Source organism: Salmo salar, chromosome 19 (assembly GCF_965601325.2).
Source record: "Salmo salar chromosome 19, fSalSal1, whole genome shotgun sequence".
In the NCBI taxonomy this organism is placed as follows: Eukaryota; Metazoa; Chordata; class Actinopteri; order Salmoniformes; family Salmonidae; genus Salmo; species Salmo salar.
In genome coordinates, this window is record NC_138309.1 from 70,620,843 (window position 1) to 70,643,062 (window position 22,220).

Below are 22,220 nucleotides of genomic sequence, written 5' to 3' on the forward strand. Positions count from 1 at the left end.
CATTTATTTCCATCACTGTATGATTTTCTTGTGTGCAAATTAACTCAAATTTACGGACAATGTCAAATGTGATATAGCGAAGCACCTGAGTGAGTTGGGAGTGCAATTACACAGGTACTTTGGATGAATGGATGACACAAACAACTGGATTCATTATCCCTTTCATGCCCTGCCTCCAGTCCACTTACCGATATCTCAACAAGAGAGCCTCATGGAAATTGCAACAAGCGGTTCTGTGAAAATTGTATTTAATCAGAAGCCACTGCCAGATTTCTGGACTGGGCTGTACTCAGAGTATCCTGCCTTGATAAAGCGCGCTGTTAAGACACTGATGACCTTTGCAACCACGTACCTACGTGAGAGGATTCTCGGCACTCACTAGCATGAAAACTAAATACAGGCACAGACTGTGTGGAAATTATTTAAGACAGATTCTCTCCAATACAACCCAACATTGCAAAGTTATGTGCATCCTTTCAAGCATACCCTTCTCACTAACCTGTGGTGAATTATTCCCAATTTTTGATGAACAAATCAAGTTTTATATGTAAGATGGCTAAATAAAAAGCAACATTATTGTTGATTATTATATTATTATTTGTGCCTTGGTGCCCTCTTTATCACTTCCCACGAGCCGGGTTGTGACAAACTCCCACTCATTCTTGTGTTTAATAAATGTATTGTATTGTATTGTATTGTATTGTGTGTGTGTGTGTGTGTGTGTGTGTGTGTGTGTGTGTGTGTGTGTGTGTGTGTGTGTGTGTGTGTGTGTGTGTGTGTGTGTGTGTGTGTGTGTGTGTGTGTGTGTGTGTGTGTGTGTGTGTGGCAGTCTTACAATGATGGCAAAAAGCAATATTTGAGAATGCGCTGTGCTAGAGTATGTATGCAGGTGGAGCTTGAATGTTTGCAGGGGTACAGGATTATTCAACGTTTGGGAACCACTGTAGATTGTAGGGTATGTGTTTATTTATATTTTTTCAAGCAAAGTATAAGGGAGTTATACTCCAGTCTAGTAGGTGGCGGTAATGCAACATTTATTGGATTCTAACCGCCGTTAAACCTCATCGAAGAAGAAGCAACAGCAGACGCTTTTGTGGTGGACTCTTAGGACATAGCTAATATTACCACTTTGTTTCATTTTAGCGTGGAACAAAAATACCGGTAGCTAATTAATCTAGAAATGAATTACTATCAACGGTGTTTCATATCTTTCCGTTATTTGTTCTAGATGGTTTTATTGTACAGACTAGCGCCATTTGGCTAGCTAGTAACGTTAGCTAACGCGTTAGTGAAAGAGTTTTGACAGGACAACTAGCTAGTTCGCTTACGTTATCTAGCTAGTTACTTTGTTTACGTCTTGCTTTGCGAACTCCACCTGGCAAGCTAGCCACTCCGGTCCACTGTGGAACTAGGACACCTGATAAACGACATGGTTGTGGGCATACAGGCATATCCAACAATTGTATTGTTCTGTCAGCCTTCCTGCCTTAGTAAGTTGCAGAGTTGTTGGAGCGCTAGAGAAGGCCTTTACTAGCACACCTGATACAACTGATACATTCTGATTGAACTGATCAACTAGACATGGTCTTAAGTCGGAAGCGTCATAGCTGAATCTGGTGTGTTAGTGCAGGGCTGAAAAAAAGTCCTGCACACTCCAGTTGGAGACTACTCCGGAGGCTTCACAACAAATGTCACGTGAAAGTCATTCTGTCCAGAGTAACTGAAAGATTACACTCTCGAGCCCTCCACAGCTGAGAGGGATGGAGAAAGTCCCGGTCAAACAGAGCCAAGTGTGTGGGCTGTGGGAGCTGAAGGAACAGTTGGGGACCGGAGGGTTTGGACACGTTTACCTGTACCAGCACCTGGTGAGTCCGGATCATGTGACTACACACATACACATAAAGCCATCTGGAGATGAAAGTCTCAAACAACATTATCTTCTGAGATGCTCAGCAGGAATGCAACGTGTGTTGTGTGTTGTGTGTGTGTGTGAAGGAGACATCAGAGAAGATAGCAGTGAAATTGTGTCGTCTGGAGCTGAACTCAAAGAACAGAGAACGCTGGAGTAGAGAGATACAGATTATGAAGAAGTGAGTGTCACACCTACGCATCTAGTAATAACCACACAAACACTGTCAGAACTGTGTTCAAATACTATTTAAAATAATTTCAAACACTTTAGCTGTACTTGCCTGCTGCACATATATCACTCCAGTGTAAATTGCTGAATTGTAATTACTTCGCCACTATTGGCCTATTTATTGCCTTACGTCATTTGCACACACTGTATACAGATTTTTCTATTGTGTTATTGACTGTACGTTTATTCATCCCATGTGTAAATCTGTGTTGTTTTTGTCGCACTGCTTTGCTTTATCTTGGCCAGGTCGCAGTTGTAAATGAGAACTTGTTCTCAACTGGCCTACCTGGTTAACCTCTATGGGCTAGGTGGGACGCTAGCGTGCCACCCGTGGTGCACTCCATCAACAGCAGGTGCATTTCAAGAGCGGCAAATTTGAATCCAAATAAATGTCAAAATTCAAATTTTTCAAACATACAACTATTTTACACCCTTTGAAAGATAAACATCTCCTTAATCTAACCACGTTTTACGATTTCAAAAAGGTTTTACGGCGAAAGCATAAATTTAGAGTATGTTAGGACAGTACATTTACAAGAGTTGTGTGTAATGTTTTGTCAATTCAAAGACAGGGTCACCAAAACCATAAAACCAGCTAAAATGATGCACTAACCTCTTACAATCTCCATCAGATGACACTCCTAGGACATTATGTTAGACAATGCATGCATTTTTAGTTCTATCAAGTTCATATTTATATCCAAAAACAGCGTTTTACTATGGCATAGATGTTGAGGAAATCGTTTCCCTCCAATAACCGGCAGTCAAGTCAGCGTCACAAATTAAATAATTAAAATTAGAAAACATTGGTAAAATATTATATTGTCATTTAAAGAATTATAGATTTACATCTCTTGAACGCAATCAACTTGCCAGATTTAAAAATAACCTTACTGGGAAATCACACTTTGCAATAATCTGAGCACTGCGCCCAGAAAAATACGCGTTGCGATACAGACTAGACGTCATGTTGGGGAGATCTAAAATCGAAAATACTATGTAAATAATCCATTACCTTTGATTCTCTTCATCAGATGTCACTTCCAGGTATCACAGGTCCATAACGAATGTAGTTTTGTTCAAAAAAGCTCATCATTTATGTCCAAAAATCTCCGTCTTGTTAGCACATGATCTAAGCCAGCCGGACTTCTCGTCATGAACGAGGGGAAAAAATATATTTACGTTCGTTCAAACATGTCAAACGTTGTATAGCATAAATCATTAGGGCCTTTTTTAACCAGAACATGAATAATATTCAAGGTGGACGAATGCATACTCTTTTATAACGTATTGGAACGAGGGTACCCAACATGAACTCGCGCGCCAGGTGTCTAATGGGCCATCATCGTTCCATGGCTCTTGTTCGGTCAGATCTCCCTCCAGAAGACTCAAAACACTTTGTAAAGGCTGGTGACATCTAGTGGAAGCAATAGGAAGTGCCAAAATATTCCTCAGCCCCTGTGTTTTTCAATGGGATAGGTTTAAAGGCAATACAACACATCAGGTATCCACTTCCTGTCAGAAAATGTCTCAGGGTTTTGCCTGCCAAATGAGTTCTGTTATACTCACAGACACCATTCAAACAGTTTTAGAAAATTTAGGGTGTTTTCTATCCATATGTAATAAGTATATGCATATTCTACTTACTGGGTAGGAGTGGTAACCAGATTAAATCGGTTATGTTTTTTTATCCAGCCGTGTCAAGCTAGATCTACTCAGGTTTTTCTAAATCTAACCAGCTTGACATTCAGGTTGCATCCGTAGTACGACGGTGGATATTGCTCATCCGCTTGCCTCTAACTCTAGCAGGTTTGTAACTGCGTGTAGCACATGGCTAGTCGAATGCCGAACTCTTCATTGAGACTATGCTAAAAACGTCAAGCCATGGGCGAGTCAGTCAGTGCCACATTTCCATTTGTGCCGAAATCAAAATGAAAGAAAAGAGTGTGCAAAGTGTGGCTATTTGAAGAATCTCAAATATAAAATATATTTTGATTTGTTTTACACTTTTTTGGTTACTACATGATTCCATATGGGTTATTTCATATTTTGATGTCTTCACTATTATTCTAAATAGTAAAAATAAAGAAAAACCCTGGAATAAGTAGGTGTGTCCAAACTTTTGACCGGTACTCTGTGTGTGTGTGTGTGTGTTTTTTACACACACACACACACACACACACACACACACACTCTCCCCAATTTCGTTCTTGTCTCATCGCTGCTACTCCTCAACCTGCTTGGGAGGTGAAGGTAGAGACGTGCTTCCTCCGAAACATGGACCCCCCCCCCAAACCGTGCTTCTTAACACCTGCTCGCTTAACCCAGAAGCCAGCCGCACCAATGTGTCTGAGGAAACACCGTTCAACTGACGACCGAGGTCAGTCTGTCTACCACAAGGAGTCGCTAGAGCGCGATGAGCCAAGTAAAGCCTCCCCTGACCCAGACGACGCTGGGCCAGTTGTGCACCACCCTATGGGACTCCCGATCACGGCCGGTTGTGATACAGCCTGGTATCGAACCCGGGTCTGTAGTGACGCCTCTCGAACTGCGATGCAGTGCCTTTGACCGCTGGACCACTCAGGAGGCCCTGTGTGATGTATTTTTTACATTTAAATTACACTAAACATTTGATTAATAAATAAATTAATCATTCATCTTCCTCAAATGAAGGGAATGATGATGCAATCTTTGCATGAGGGAGGGAATCTGATTGCATTGGTCCTCAACTCGCTGCTCAGTCATTTCATTCAGGGTAAGTGGAGTTAGTTGTGAGTTAGCCTGCCCCGGAGCAGGTTTGTTCTGAAGGATTTCTAAAAGGTGAGCCACTTTCGTATGACTGGTTATCCTGAGTCGTACTCAGCGTTGACCAAAGTTACCTTGCTAACTCCTCAAACTTGCTTTGTAGGATACCCCTCAAGCTAGTTAAAGCAAATGCAGAAAGTATTTAAAAAAATCTCTATATTAGTATTTGAACCCAAGTCTAATAACTATAACTACTTACTATAGGGGAAGCCATTTTGAATTCAATCACTTTATGACAGCACCACTTCTTGATTTGAATGAAATCTTCCATACATATTTGCCCATTGTAGAAGTGCGCAGAAAGTTACTTTTTGGGCCTCAATGCCAAAACATTAGAGAGAAAGCTGCTCAAAGTTGACCTATTTTGCATACCCTACCATATCATGAGACATCCATGTCTTCATCATTGGAAAAAATAAACAGTTGAGATTGATATAATTTAAAAGCTTACAAACAGCTTTGTCAAACTATTTTATAATATCTTGAAAAAAAATTAAGAAAAATTAACAAATTTACGTTGGATTGTGCCCGCTATCGGTTGAGACACCACATGCTCTTGAATACAGGGTGGGTGTCATGTTTTGGCTGATAAATGTACTAAAATGGGAATTAAATTTCAACTTTCAAATTGTTCAACAACAAAAAAAACTATACCCTTTGCGTCCAGTGCCCTTGGGCTGAATATTATAATTATATTTCCCTTCTCGCTGTGTGCTGCTTGCGCCGAAGTACCTCTTGTTCGATATGGCTCTCCGTCACGTGTTCGGGTCTTTTGTGGCGCAGCGGTCTAAGGCATTGCATCTCAGTGCTAGAGTCGTCACTACAGACACCCTGGTTCGAATCCAGGCTGTATCACAACCGGCGGTGATTCGGAGCCTCATAGGGCAGCGCACAATTGGCCCAGCGTCATCCGCGTTTGTCCAGTGTAGGCCGCCATTGTAAATAAGAATTTGTTCTTAACTGACTTGCCTAGTTAAATAATAAAACAAATAGAAACATGAGGTGTTGGACTAGGTTTGAATAAGTTGCAAAAAAAGGGAATGTATTGTTTCTTGCCTTACGCTAGGTATCGTTCACAAGTGATAATATATCATTCACAAGTGATAGGCTAATATTGTCACCCATCAGACTATTCTTGATTTAATATTGTCTTTACATATACTAAATAATATGTGTAAAGTTTTGATTTAGAATGGACAAGTATCATGCACCGGTCTTGAAACAGGGGCAGAGGGAAAAAAATACATGTTATCTATGCACTTAAATAGCAAATGGAGGACGCTTTTCCTGTGGTTCATTTTAATGCCAGTCAAGTAGGCTATACTCCTCTTGTAAAGATAAGCAATGTGCTTAATATTAGGAAGTTGAGAAATAAATACACTAGACCTAGCATATAGAAGGCTGATGGGATCTTCTTTTTAAGAGGCCATCACACTGTTTTCTCACACAATTGCATAGCCTATAGAAATGTTGCGCAACAGGAGCTCGTGCTCTCATGAAGTGTTTGATTAGATTTTCGATTACATTTGCATTGATGTCAGAGTGATTAGAGGGACAATAGAGTGCTGAGTACCAGGCAGTTAGCAAGTTTGGTAGGCTACTAATGACCATCAGCAAAATCAGAACTTAGAGAATTACCATTACCATTTAGAATTTGACTGCCTTCATGACTCGTGACAGCCGGTAATATGGTCACTGTAACAGACCTTGTCTGAAGGCTAATATCCATTCTATGAATTCTATTTCTGATTGAAATAACACCCACCCTGTATAATTTACCTTAAAAGTAAAAAACAATCCTTTTTTTTTTTTTAAATACTTTTTTCCCCCAAGAAATTGTCGTAGTTTGACAACTCTGTAAGCTTCAAAAATGAAATCAAACTTGAACCCTCTATATTTTCCAGTGATGAAGACCATAGATTTCTCCTGGTATGGTGGGGTATGCAAAATGGGTTAACTTTGAGCACCTTTTGTCTCCTGAATGTTTTGTCATTCAGGTCCAATATGTCACTTTCTGACTTCTTCCATTGGCAAAAATGTATGGAAAGTTGTTTAAATCTAAAGGGATGCTGTCAAAATGTGATTGAATTCAAACAGATTTACTCCATAGAAGCATAAACACAGGGATCCCATGGATAGAGCGTACAGTAACAATAGATCATCTTTTGCTGCTCTTGACTGTCACCTTCTCTGTCCTTTTCTCCTGTGTCCTACTTCCTTGTCTTGACTCCTGACTCCTATCTTGTCTCCTTGCCTCTTCAGGTTGAGCCATGATAATGTGGTGAGAGCCAGGGAGGTTCCAGAGGAGATGAGTTCTATAGCGCTCAATGACCTGCCACTACTGGCCATGGAGTATTGCTCTAGAGGAGACCTACGCAAGGTACACGCACGTGCACACACACACACACACACACACACACAAACACACACACTTGCAGTGATGCCATGTGTAGAGTACCTTCAGAATGTATTGATACCCCTTGACTTTTTCCACATTTTATGTTTTTAGAAATGTTTATAAATTAATAAATGAAAAGCTGAAATGTCTTGAGTCAATAAGTATTCAACCTATTTGTTATGGCAAGCCTAAATAAATTCAGGAGTAAAAATCTGCTTAACAAATCACAATACGTTGCGTGGACTCGCTCTGTGTGCAATAAACATGTTTAACAACTACCCCATCTCTGTACCTCACACATACAATTATCACTAGGGTCCCTTAGTCGAGCAGTGAATTCCAAGCACAGATTCAACCACATAGATGAGGGAGGTTTTCCAATGCCTCCCCAAAGAAGGGCGCCTATTGGTAGATGTGTAAAGAAATTTAAAAGCAGACATTAAATATCCCTTTGAGCATAACGCAGTTATTAATTACACTTAGGATGGTGTATCATTACACCCAGTCACTACAAAGATACAGGCGCCATTCCTAACTCAGTTGCCGGAGAGGATGGAAACTGCTTAGAGATTTCACCATGAGGTCAATAGTGATTTTAAATCAGTTACAGAGTTGAATGGCTGTGATAGGTTAGTATTGTAGAGTTTTCTCCTAAATGACAGAGTGAAAAGAAGGACGCCTGTACAGAATAAAAATATTCCAAAACATGCATTCTGTTTGAAATAAGGCTCTAAAGTAATAGTGCAAAAAAATGTGGCAAAGAAATTGTATTTTTGTCCTGAATACAATGCGTTATGTTTGGGGCAAATCCAACACATCACTGAGTACCACTCTTCATATTTTCAAGCATGGTGGTGGCTGTATCATGTTGGGTATACTTGTCATCGGCAATGACTAAGGATTTTTTGGGGGGGATGAAAAGAAATGGAATAGAGCTAAGCACAGGCATCATCCTAGAGGAAAACTTGGTTCAGTCTGCTTTCCACCAGACACTGGGACACATTCACATTTCATCAGGACAATTACCTAAAACACAAGGCCAAATATACACTGGACTTGCGATGCTCCTGAGTGGTGTCATGACATTGCCCTCTGGGTTTTCTATGCACCATCCCCCTACCTACCTCCCCCCACCCAGGCCCTGTGAGAGGGGTTGTAAAATTCCAAAGGGGAATGTCCTGCCTCACAGGCCACAGTATAAAGAGAGAGAGTGTTTTCATGGCGAGAACAAAGGATTCTTCCACCTCACAGAATTGGAGAACCGAATGACATTTATGTTCTGGAGAAGGTATAAAAGATCGGTGAAGAATCCAGCTACGAACTGGTCCGCTTGGTACAATTTTGTGAGGCTCATTAGAGAAAATATGGCCATATTACCATACTTAGGTTTATATACTAGCCTCAGCTAGGGGAGTTACATCTAAATGGTTGTATCAAATTTATTAATAAGGATAAAGCTATTTGGAATATGTTGAGACGCTATGTACTGATGTTAATGTGAGAGAATTGTATTTCTGTTCAAAAGCTTAACCTCTTACATCTAGACGTTCCGCTAGCGGAACACCTGCTCCAATATCCAATGATATTAATCAGTTTAATCGCGTAATAATAATTACAGGGAGTTATTTGATAAATTTGTCTTCAGTTTAATGGTGCCAAAAGACACGACAGTGGCCTAGTTACAGTTCACTTAAATCGTCTTGAAAATCTATTGCAGGACTTGAAAATGGCTTTCTAGCAATGATCAGCAACCAACTTGACAGAGCTTGAAGAATCTTTCTAAGAATAATGGGCAAATATTGTACATTCCAGGTGTGCAAAGCTCTTAGAGACATACCCAGAAAGACAGCTGCCAAACGTGATTCTAGCATGTATTGGCTCAGGGGGTTTAATACTTATCTACTCAAGATATTAGTGTTTTATTTTCCATAATTTTATTTTATTTACATTTTTCTTCCACTTTGACATTAGAGTATTTTGTGTAGATCTTTTACCAAAAATGACATTTAAATCCACTTGAATCCCATTTTGTTGCACAAGAAAATGTGGAAAAAATCAAGTAGTGGGAATACTTTCTAAAAGCAATGAATTGTATGTGACTGTTTTTCCTGATCCCTGTAGCTGCTGAACAAGCCAGAGAACTGCTGTGGACTGAAGGAGAGTCAAGTCCTGTCTCTACTCAGCCATGTTGGTAAGCTAGCCCTTTATAGTGAAATACACTCGTTCATTCTAGAGGTTGCTTTCCAGGAGTGTATTCAGTAGTGTACACCAAAGAAAAATGCTTAGCATTTTCATTTGAGGTAATGTATCATTATTGTACACACAGGGTCTGGTATCCAGTACCTCCATGAGAATAAGATCATCCACAGGGACCTGAAGCCTGAGAACATCGTACTGCAGGAGGCCAGTGGGAAGGTGAGTGCACACACACACAAACAGGTATTTGGAAACTCAAATAAGTATTGGTGCTGTCCATCTCTCCTATCTTTCCCTCTTTCCATTTATCTCTCTAGTTTGTCCATAAGATCATAGATCTGGGTTACGCTAAAGACTTGGACCAGGGCAGTCTCTGTACATCCTTCGTCGGAACTCTGCAGTACCTGGTGAGACCAAAACATTTTTTATACACTGACAATATATGCTTTTGAATCTATTTCCAATGGGAATTGTGTGTTACGTGTGTGCGCGTTTTAGGCTCCAGAGCTGTTTGAGAATAAGCCCTATACTGTGTCAGTGGACTACTGGAGTTTTGGGACCATGATCTTTGAGTGTACCTGTGGCTTCCGCCCCTTCCTTCACAACATGCAGCCGGTTCAGTGGTGAGTGAGTGAGTGTCTGTCTGTCACAAAAATAGAAGGCAAATAATTGTATGTTCTTGTAGAACCAGTAAGTGTGTGTGTGTGTGTGTGTGTGTGTGTGTGTGTGTGTGTGTGTAGGACCAGTAAAGTGCGCAACAAAGGTCCCAAGGACATCATGGCTGTAGAGGATATGAATGGAGACGTGAGATTCTCTACACACCTACCCTACCCCAACAATCTGAGCAGGTACACATGCACACACACACATCACTCATAGTGGTCCTGTATGGCTCAGATGGTAGAGCATGGCGCTTGCAACGCCATGATTGTGGGTTTGATTCTTTGGGCCACCATGCATAAAATGTACAGTACCAGTCAAAAGTGTGGACATACCTACTCATTCCAGGGTTTTTCTTTATTTTTACTATTTTCTACATTGTAGAATAATAGTGAAGTCATCAAAACTATGAAATAACACATTAAATCATATAGTAACCCAAAAAAGTGTTAAACAAATCAAAATATATTTGAGGTTCTTCAAAGTAGCCACCCTTTGCCTTGATTGACAGCTTTGCACACTCTTGGCATTCTCAGTCAGCTTCACCTGGAATACTTTTACAACAGTCTTGGAGTTCCCACATATTCTGAGCACTTGTTGGCTGCTATTCCTTCACTCTGCGGTCCAACTCATCCCAAACTATCTCAATTGGGTTGAGGTCAGGTGATTGTGGAGGCCAGGTCATCTGATACAGCACTCCATCACTCTCCTCCTTGCTCAAATAGCCCTTACATAGTGTGGAGGTGTGTTTTGGGTCGTTGTCCTGTTGAAAAACAAATTAAAGTCCCACTAAGCACAAACCAGATGGGATGGTGTATCGCTGCAAAATGCTGTTGTAGCCATGCTGGTTAAGTGTGCCTTGAATTCTAAATAAATCACTGACAGTGTCACCAGCAAAGCACCATTTCACCACCTCCTCCATGCTTCACGGTGGAAACCACACATGCGGAGATCATCCGTTCACCTACGTCTCACAAAGACACCGGTTGGAACCAAAAATCTCAAATTTGGACTCATCAGACCAAAGGACAGATTTCTACCGGTTTAATGTCCATTGCTCGTGTTTCTTGGCCCAAGCAAGTCTCTTATTCTTATTGGTGTTATTTAGTAGCGGTTTCATAAGCAGCAATTTGACCATGAAGGCCTGATTCATGCAGTCTCCTCTGAACAGTTAATGTTGATGTCTGTTACTTGAACTCTGAAGCATGTATTTGGGCTGCAATCAGAGGTGCTGTTATCTCTTATTAACATATCCTCTGCAGTAGAGGTAACTCTTGGGTCTTCCTTTCCTGTGGCGGTCCTCATGAGGGCTAGTTTCATCTTAGCGCTTGATGGTTTTTGCGACTGCACTTGCGGAAACTTTCAAAGTTCTTTACATTTTCCGTGTTGACTGCCCTTCATGTCTTAAAGTAATGGACTGTCATTTCTCTTTGCTTATTTGAGTAGTTGTTGTCATAATATGGACTTGGTCTTTTACCAAATAGGGCTATCTTCTGTATAGCACCCTTACCTTGTCACAACACAACTGATTCTCTTAAATGCATTAAGGAAACAAATTCCACAAATTAAGTTTTAACAAGGCACACCTGTTAATTGAAATGCATTCCAGGTGACTACCTCATGAAGCTGGTTGAGAGAATACTGTTGTGACTTGACTTTAACATGAATCTAAGGAATGTTATTGATCTAATCAACCAGCTATGTTTAATTGTTACCCAATGTTAAATTAATCATGTAACAATTAACTCATTAGGATCTGGGGCACCACGAGAGCGATTGTTTAAAGAGTTACGATCTCCCAAATTAAACTCTAAAAAGGTCTTTGTCTATCACATCTATAAACAGTCAACTTATTAATCATAACCTCATATCAATCTGAACAGTCGTAATCTCCTTGCATCTGCAAAAACCTGAGCCTTGCCTTTGATTCAGTACTACACAAACTGGTTTAATTATTTATTTACTAGCTGATTTAAATGGTAACACAGGATAAACATACACACTTAATACGTTAAAAACAGGTCTCTAGCAGACTGACAACAATATGGCTGCTTGTTACAAAAGAGATTGGGAGAGAGAGACAGAGACACTTAACATTGGTACGTTTTAGAAACTACTCTCACTTACAGTAATCATATGCTTTGCTCACGAACCGCCACCCTCCTTGAGTAAGTAATCATTCATGTATTTATGTGAAATGTCTTGGTTCGCCGGATCTCTCTCGGTGGACAGAGCCGCCTTGTGAAGGGAGTTGGGCATTTTCGCGGCACGCTTGTAAGGCTCTGATTGTCCAAAATGGTTCCGACAAAGTCTAATATTGTTGTCCTTCTTTGTAGTTGTCCGGTATCTGGTGACTTGTCTTGTAGTTCTGAACAGAACTACTTAGTTTATTTTCTTTCCATTCGCTCCTCAAGATGCTTCTTTGAAGATAGGCTAGCCAGCCAGGTCGATGGTTCCCAGTGGGGTGATGAGAGTAGCGTAATACGATGGTTTGAGCAGAATAGTAGGATGGTTTCGAAGATACTTTAGCTGCCCTAAGCAATCAGCCGTACCAGTGATTGTCCAGGAGTTGAGTTTATATTCTCTACCTCGTGTTGAGATTCAAAGTTCAAACAACTTTAAACGTGTAGCTGCAGCTTCACGCTTTTGTGGTCTGGTATGTTAATTCTTAACCCATCATTTTGTTCGAAATGGTATTTCGAAATGGTATTTCCGTCAGGCTGACCTCACTCTGACCTCACTCGGGCGTGACTTGTCACTGCAAAGTTTATGTAAAACAATTATCTCTTATCAGTCCCGCCAGGATTCCGCAATTCTGCGATTGCATAATTCAATGCAAAATCAACATATCTGCGCATATTATGCGAGAGTTTGCAATTTTGACCAATCCCTGCACTTTTAGCACATAAAAGGGTCCAATTAAACCAGGTTTGTAATTTTGACCAATTACTGCACTGTTACCGTGGAAAATGGCCCAATCCAAAAACACGTCAACAACATTTTCTCCCTGGCCTGTCAGCGTATTCACGTGCTAAGATGATGGGTGATTTGTTGATGGCTGACAGGCAGTACAATGAACAGAAATCAATCTCATTTGCTAACAAAAATAACAGCTAACGACCATGCAAAACAATTTCCAAATGTTTTTGGAAACTAGAGAAAGTTGACAATCAACAGTCTCTTCGAATCAGCAAAGCATATGAGAATGTCAGAACAGGTCCCACAGCAGCGGCAGATCACCATGACTGAATTGGTAACCGGGAAGACTGTGGCAAGCGCTGAAAGAGTGGCGTTTTACTCAAACTTTTACTCCGCTAACCTTGGCTTTAGTAGGGTGGTCGCACTCTGCTCTCCCCAGTCTGTCTAAGGAGAGCGCTGCTCAAAGCAATTTGTCAGCTTTGCCGTTTTTTAAACTCTCTTTAAAACTTAATACAGATCACGAAAGCACAATCTTTCTGATTTAAAAAAAATAATAAAAAAATGGAATAGTACATATCAACCACAACTCTATTTTGACGTTTTCTGTTCTTTATCTCCCCTACGACCCTTTCCCTTTTCTTTTTTTTTAAGAGGGTGGGGGTTCCATCTCATGTTGATAGCAAGCCTCAAGCCTGATGGAGAGGTGTGTGTGTCTGTGAGTGGATTATGACAGAGCAGTATTTGCTTTTGAACATGTTAGAGTTTCGGCGGGTAAAGTCTCTTGAAACAAAGTCACTTTCCTTTGGTGAATTTGGAGAGGGTGACCTGAATCTTCTCAACTTGATTTACAACAGGACATGAGTTGTTAATCCCCACATGTCCCCCCCCCCCCCCGATCTGACCTATTTGGATCCTCACAGGATAGTCATGACAATGCCAAGAGTGTGCAAAGCTGTCATCAAGGCAAAGGGTGGCTACTTTGAAGAATCTCACATTTATTTAGGTTACTACATGATTCCCTTTGTGTTATTTCATAGTTTTGATGTCTTCACTATTATTCTACAATGTAGAAAATAGTGAAAATAAAGAAAAACCCTTGAATGAGTAGGTGTGTCAATTTTTGACTGGTACTGTATGTGCATGACTAAGTCGCTTTGGATAAAAGCATCTGCTAAATGGAATGTACTGTATATTATTGCATTATATTAGCAGCAGTTTTCGGAACTTGTGATCCCGTCTATTTAAAGTTTTGTTTTGTTTTTGCTCAACCTTTTTTATGTGAGGTAAATTTTACTTTTTCGTGTTTGTCTGTGTGTAGGTCCCTGTTAGAGCCAGTGGAATCTCTGCTACAGATGCTGTTGCTGTGGGACCCTGTGACAAGAGGAGGAGTGACAGACCGTGACACACACACACCCTGTTGCTACACTACCCTACAGAACATACTCAACATGAAGGTACACACACACACTACAATGCTTGAAAACAACTTAGCAAGTGGTTGCGGAGCTAGCAAATTCAGCCTGAATGCAAGGGACTGTTCAATCTTATTAATTGGATAGTAACATGAGCCTCTGGAGGTTATTTCCTTTTAAATTTATGTGACTAATGGTCTTGTTAAACAAATACATATAATTATGCATATGTGTGCATTCTAGGTGATGCATGTGTTGGACATGACGTCAGCCCAGCTCCACTCCTTCGTCCTTGGCAGTGAGGAGGGGTTACACTCCCTGCAGCAGCGTGTGGAGACACACACCCACACACACATCCCTCCGCTCAGCCAGGAGCTGCTGTTGGAGACTGGAGTCTCCCTGGACCCCCGCAGACCACCAGCACATTGCCTCCCTGATGGACCGGTACAAGCTCGTGCGTCCACACACCAGACGGGTTCAAATACTATTTAGGGTATTTCGATTACATTTTACATGAACATTTTTGTCATTTAACAGACTCCTATTCAGAGCGATTTTAAAATGAGTGCATTCATCTTAAGATAGCTTGGTGGGACCACCATACATTTCAGTCATAGTAAGTTAAAAAAAAATATATATAATCTAACATTTGGACGCAAGTAGTTAAGTATCGGAATCTATTTGGAAATACTCAAATGCACAGTGTATATACAAATATTTAAATACTCTCATGCATTTGAAACAGGTCTGTTTGGTATTTTAAATAATGTTTTGTATATAAGAATTAGAACATTTCAAAAAGTACGCTATTTATAGGAAAGTATTTAAAAATATAGCCGCAAGCAGCAATGAATGGAGTTTGGATGACAGAAAGGACACAAGATCAGATAGATAACAAAGCAAGCACTCTGCACATAAAGATCATTGCTACATGATAATCAGTGAAAACTTTACCATGTTTATCTCTCAATACCAGAAGGATGACACAAGTGAAGTTTAGTCTAGTGCTGTAGATTGGCTGCAGCAGGTAATCTTTCAATGCAACAGGTAATCATTCTTAGTCATGACTTCATGTATTGAGTTTCTATATCAATTCGGGGGTCAATTTGACTAATGTTTTATGTTAAGATATTATTTTTGCGTTAGTGTATTGCAGTGGCTGTCGGTGACGTTTAAGATGATGGAAGACAATTTTTTTCTTTTTTTGTGAGCATGGCATTATTTCTATTACAGCATACTGGATGACTGTCATTTTTATTCTATTCACCCAGCTCAATGTAACATCGATAGGTTTAGGCCACAACATGATACTTCAATTGTCCCTATACCCATCATGATGTTTCTACAACTAAGCCTATGAATGAAAGTTTACAACGCAGGTGCACAGGTCGAAAGAAATTTGAGTAATCAAGGTGACAGTGACACATTCAATACCGCCTTGCATCCTCTCGCCTGCATCTAGCTGATCTAGGGTGTAGTCATTAGTCCAACAGTTACAAACAAGACTTTCTATTGGACAAATATAGTTATGTTTATCCCTGTTTTGTTCCATTTGCTTCCGTTTTAAGAATTTTCTTTCAACAGAATTGGTGGAATGAATACACCCCTGATCACACACAAACACTGTTCACTTTCATAGCAGCCACATTCAAACAGCATGTTCATTTTGCTCGTTGAATAATTCCTTCTTGCATCTACACGCTTTCTTCCGCTCACCTTTTCCCTTTGCGTGTATACTTCAGTGCACAACATATCAGTGCACAACACATCAGCTATCTGTGACCAGGCAAAAAAACCTTTCCAAGCCAAACCGTCATACCGTAACTGCTAACCGCTACACACAGCCTACATCGTTGTCACCATATTAGCTAACGTCATAGTCAAAAACGCTACTAGAAGTAAGGCGTTAGTAAACTCGCTACAATCATGCAGTACAGTGCACAGTCAGCAAGCAGTTTAGCTTATCTTGACTTGGAAGTGTTTCATTGTTGGATAGCCAGCTAGCTAACACATCATCCCTCTTTGTTTGAGTAGGCTAAACTAGCTAGCTGCATTTGCTAGTTAAGTGAAAAAAATAAGAAATATAGCTAGCTCTCGCTTCATTATTAAAGAAATTGATTTGTTCAAAACTGTTCAACTTTCTCTTTCTCTCTGAGTCAAATACTCACCACATTTTATGTACTGCAATGCAAACTAAACTCAGCAAAAAAGAAACGTCCCTTTTTCAGGACCCTGTCTTTCAAAGATAATTTGTAAAAATCCAAATAACTACACAGATCTTCATTTGAAAGGGTTTAAACACTGTTTACCATGCTTGTTCAATGAACCATAAATAATTAATGAACATGCACCTGTGGAACAGTTGTTAAGACAGTACTAACAGCAATCAAGGTCACAGTTATGAAAACTTAGGACACTAAAGAGGCCTTTCTACTGACTCTGAAAAACACCAAAAGAAAGATGCCCAGGGTCCCTGCTCATCTGCTTGAATGTGCCTTAGGCATTCTGCAAGGAGGCATGAGGACTGCAGATGTGGCCAGGGCAATAAATTGCAATGTCCGTACTGTGAGACGCCTAAGACAGCGCTACAGGGAGACAGGACGGACAGCTGGTCGTCCTCGCAGTGGCAAACCACGTATAACAAAACCTGCACAGGATCGGTACATATGAATGTCACACCTGCGGAACAGGTACAGGATGGCAACAACTGCCTGCGTTACACCAGGAGCGCACAATCCCTCCATCAGTGTTCAGACTGTCCGCAATAGGCTGAGAGAAGTTGGACTGAGGGCTCGTAGGCCTGTTGTAAGGCAGGTCCTCACCAGACATCACCGGCAACAACGTCGCCTATGGGCACAAACCCACCGTCACTGGACCAGACAGGACTGGCAAAAAGGGCTCTTTACTGACGAGTCACGGTTTTATCTCACCACGGGTGATGGTCGGATTCGCGTTTATCGTTGAAGGAATGAGCGTTACACCGAGGGCTGTACTCTGGAGCGGGATCGATTTGGAGGTGGAGGGTCCGTCATGGTCTGGGGCGGTGTGTCAGTCATGGTCTGGGGCGGTGTGTCACAGCATCATCGGACTGAGCTTGTTGTCATTGCAGGAAATCTCAACGCTGTGTGTTACAGGGAAGACATCCTCCTCCCTGATGTGGTACCCTTCCTGCAGGCTCATTTTGACATGACCCTCCAGCATGACAATGCCACCAGCCACACTGCTCGTTCTGTGCATGATTTCCTGCAAGACCGGAATGTCAGTCTTCTGCCATGGCCAGCAAAGAGCCCAGATCTCAATCCAATTGAGCATGTCTGGGACCTGTTGGATCGGAGGGTGAGGGCTTGGGCCATTCCCCCCAGAAATGTCTGGGAACTTGTCTTGGTGGAAGAGTGGGGTAACATCTCACAGGAAGAACTGGCAAATCTGGTGCAGTCATTGAGGAGGAGATGCACTGCAGTACTTAATGCAGCTGGTGGCCACACCAGATACTGACTGTTACTTTTGATTTTGACCCCACCCCCTTTGTTCAGGGACAGTTCAGGGACACATTATTCCATTTCTGTTAGTCACATGTCTGTGGAACTTGTTCAGTTCATGTCTCAGTTGATGAATCTTATGTTCATACAAATATTTACACATGTTAAGTTTGCTGAAAATAAACACAGTTGACATTGAGAGGACGTTTCTTTTTTTGCTGAGTTTAACTGTAGCTTATGCTTCAGTACTAGATTATTTCACTGATCCTTTGATTTGGTGGATAACGTGTCAATTCATGCGGCAAGAGCTCTGATAGGTTGGAGGACGTCCTCTGGGAAGTTGTTATAATTAGCACTCAGCAAATTTCAGGTCCGCTGAGCACAAACTTGAATGTTGTAAAAATTCTGTGCAACTTCTGGCACGTGTTTAATTTGAGCATTGAGGCTGTACCTGCTTTAAGTTAGTTTTAACAGTGGCCAAGAAATGCACTGCGGCTATTTGATCATAATGTAGGCCTACCAGAGTGGCCTACTATTAAAAACAATGGAGAAAAAGGCCTCCCATTTAAATTTTAACATGGAAATAGCTGTTCTATCATTCAACCTACGGTAGCAGCAAATGTGTGGTGTTCAATGTAGGCCTACGTTCCATGAGACTTTTGAAAAAAAATATGCAGGGCTTGACATTAACCTGTTTATCCACTTGTCCTTTAGATAAGGTAAATGTTTGATGTAAGAAACCACTTCAAAATAAAGTGTATTATTATTCCCATACCATTATTACAGAGAATCAGACACAATATGCTACCCTCTGCCTATTGGCTACTTGGCTTATTCAAGGACCGTCTCAAAATACAACACTGCCACTTAAAAAAAAAAAAAGGTCTTTACCTGACTTGCGATTCAAAATGGCTAGAAATGCACCCCCCCCCCCCTCACCATTGTTGACTAGAAATTAGCTATAACTATAACTCACTAACTAGCAAAGAATATGAACAAATGTGCACAGGTGGCTACATGCAGCTCTTGCTTTGATCTCAAAACAAGAGCATCTACTTGTGATGCTCATGCTATAAACACAGTCCAGTTCAAAGTGAATGGCACAGATCCATATATGACAATGGTCTATTTGCATATAGGCCTACTGCAGCTCTGACTGGTTATGACCCACCGGTCTGTGTAGAGTACGGGCATGTCAATACAATACAATCATACTCCAGTTCGCTCTGCCTACAAGAAAATCTCTTGCACAGTTTTGTATACTAAGTCTTCCATAGTTCGTTTTGTTTCGGTATGTTACATTGAAAGTGGCTAATATTGTGTTTATTTGAGCACAATTCCCACAGTAGAGTGAAATGTTGATAGTGTTAACTAAAGGGGAAAACTCTAGAAAGTTGAGGGAAGTTCAATCTCAAGTTTCTCTGCGGGAGCAGATATTTCTGCGTGGCAGGGGAGCTGCGCACCCGCAGCTAAGAGGGAACATTGTTAATGACCCTAAAACGTTTCAAGTTGACAGGCTCCTAATAACAAATAATCAAATGCACGTATTTGAACCCAGGTCTGACACACACACTAGGGTTGGAAAATATGACGATAGCATCATCTGACTGACAGTCATCATGGTGACTACATTGTGACGTGACAGATGATGGTTTAGCCTATTTAAACTTGATTGGCGCAGCTCAGTAAAAAACGGACTCTTGCAGGGCAGCACACAAGTGGCATTCCGAATAATTTGCCTATGCATATTTGCTATAGCCTATTTCAATAAATATGTTATCAAATTGTATTTGTCACGTGCCAAATAGAACAGGTGTAGAATAGAATGAAATGCTTACTTACGAGCCCTTAACCAACAATGCAGTTCAAGAAATAGAGTTAAGATCAAATTTTGTAAATAAAATAAAGTAAAAATGTTTAAAAAGTATCATAATAAAATAACAATAATGAGGATTTATACAGTGAGTACCGGTACCGAGTCAATGTGTGGCAGTACAGGTTAATTGAGTTCATTTGTACATGCATGAAAGTAAGGGTAAAGTGACTATGCATAGAATAAACAGTGAGTATCAGCAGTGTAAAAACAAGGGGGGGGTGTCAATGTAAATAGTCCGAGGGGCTATTTGATTAATTGTTCTGCAGTCTTATAGCTTAGGGGTAGAAGCTGTTAAGGAACCTTTTGGACCTAGACTTAGTGCTCCGGTACCGTTTGCCGTGCGGTAGCAGAGAGAACAGTCTATGACTTGGGTGACTGGAGTCTTTGACAATTTTTTGGGTCTTCCTCTGACACCGCCTAGTGTATATATACAGGACCAGTCAAAAGTTTAGACACACCTACTCATTAAAGCATTTTTCTTTATTTTTACTATTTTCTACATTGTAGAATAATAGTAAAGACATCAAAACTATGAAATATGGAATCATGTAACCAACTGTTGACTGGTACTGTAGGTCCTGGATGGCCGGAAGCTTAGCCCCAGTAATGTACTGGGCCGTACGCACTACCCTCTGTAGAGCCTTATGGTCGGATGATGAGCAGTTGCCATGATGAGCAGTTGCCATACCAGGCGGTGATGCAACTGGTCAGGATGCTCTCGATGGTGCAGCTGGAGAACTTTTTGAGGATCTGGAGACCCATGGAAAATCTTTTCAGTCTTCTGGGGGGGACTAGGTGTTGTCGTGCCCCCTTCAGGACTGTCTTGGTGTGTTTGGATCATGATAGTTTGTTGGTGATGTGGACACCAAGGAACTTAACTCTCGACTCGCTCCACTACATCCCCGTCGATGTGAATGGGGGCATGTTTGGCCCTCCTTTTCCAGTAGTCCAGGATCAGCTCCTTTGTCTTGCTCACATTGAGTGAGAGGTTGTTGTCCTGGCACCACACTGCCAGGTCTCTGACCTCCCTATAGGCTGTCTCATCGTTGTCGGTGATCAGGCCTACCACTGTTGTCGTCAGCACACTTAATGTGTTGGAGTCATGTTTGGCCACGCAGGCATGGGTGAACAGGCAGTACAGGAGGGGCCCCCGAGTTGAGGATCAGCGTGGCAGATGTGTTGTTGCCTACCCTTACCACCTGGGGGCGGCCCGTCAGGAAGTCCAGGAATCAGTTGCAGAAGGTGTTTTGTCACAGGATCCTTAGCTAAGTGGTGAGCTTTGTGGGCACTATGGTGTTGACTACAGCTCAACGTTCAATCAGTAGCATTCTCATGTAGGTGTTCCTTTTTGTCCAGGTGGGAAAGGCCTGTGTGGAGTGTGATTGACATTGCGTCATCTGTGTATCTGTTGGAGTGGGTCTAGAGTTTCTGTGAGGATGTCGTTGATGTGAGCCATGACCAGCCTTTCGAAGATCAGATCAAATTTTATGACCAATTTATGCAGAAATATGCAGAAATTTCCAAAGGGTATACATACTTTTTCTTGCCACTGTATGAGATGAGTAATCCAAGATATGTAAACATTGTTAAAGTGACATTATTTAAAGTGACTAGTGTTCCATTTATTGAAGTGTACAATTTCAAGGCAGTGGCTCGGGTGGTTGTTGTCCTTGATGATCTTTTTGGTCTTCCTGTGACATCGGGTGCTGTAGGTGTCCTGGAGGGCAGGTAGTTTGCCCCTGTGATGCGTTGTGCAGACCACACCACCCTCTGGAGAGTCCTGCGGTTGTGGGCCGTGCAGTTACCGTACCCGGCGGTGATACAGCCCGACAGGATGCTCTCAATTGTGCATCTATAAAAGTTTGAGGGTTTTAGGTGACCAGACAAATTTCTTAATTTCAGTTTGTCGGTGATGTGTATGCCGAGGAACTTAACTTTCCACCTTCTCCACTGGTGTCCTGTCGATGTGGATCGGGGTGTGCTCCCTCTGCTGTTTCCTGAAGTCCACAATCATCTTCTTTGTTTTGTTGACGTTGAGTGAGAGGTTATTTTCCTGACATCACACTCCGAGCCCTCACCTCCTCCCTGTATGCTGTCTCATCGTTGTTAGTAATCAAGGCTACTACTGTTGTGTTATCTGCAAACTTCATGATTGAGTTGGAGGCGTGCATGGCCACACAGTCATGGGTGAACAGGGAGTACAGGAGCGGGCTGAGAACGGACCATTGTGGCGCCCCCAGTGTTGAGGATCAGCGGAGTGGAGATGTTTCCTACCTTCACCACCTGGGGGAGGCCCGTCAGGAAGTCCAGGACCCAGTTGCACAGGGTGGGGTTC

At 41.5% G+C, this 22,220-nt stretch overlaps 1 protein-coding gene across 4 annotated transcripts in view; it reads left to right on the forward strand.

Moving 5' to 3' along the window:
- Window positions 1–1,050: 1,050 nt before the first annotated feature.
- LOC106579422 (inhibitor of nuclear factor kappa-B kinase subunit alpha) overlaps window positions 1,051–22,220 on the forward strand; it is a 28,947-nt gene continuing 7,777 nt past the window's right edge. For 2 of the 4 annotated variants that reach the window (XM_045702616.2, XM_082965929.1), the window contains exons 1-10: window positions 1,051–1,865; window positions 1,996–2,090; window positions 7,208–7,325; window positions 9,465–9,534; window positions 9,670–9,758; window positions 9,857–9,946; window positions 10,038–10,162; window positions 10,280–10,387; window positions 14,437–14,572; window positions 14,774–14,974. In XM_045702616.2, the coding sequence (XP_045558572.1) occupies window positions 1,761–1,865; window positions 1,996–2,090; window positions 7,208–7,325; window positions 9,465–9,534; window positions 9,670–9,758; window positions 9,857–9,946; window positions 10,038–10,162; window positions 10,280–10,387; window positions 14,437–14,572; window positions 14,774–14,974 (1,137 nt within the window). In that variant the 5' untranslated portion in view covers window positions 1,051–1,760. Of the gene's footprint in view, window positions 1,866–1,995; window positions 2,091–7,207; window positions 7,326–9,464; window positions 9,535–9,669; window positions 9,759–9,856; window positions 9,947–10,037; window positions 10,163–10,279; window positions 10,388–14,436; window positions 14,573–14,773; window positions 14,985–22,220 lie in introns of all 4 variants that reach the window. The other 2 variants (XM_082965928.1, XM_082965927.1) reach the window with 2 other exon arrangements.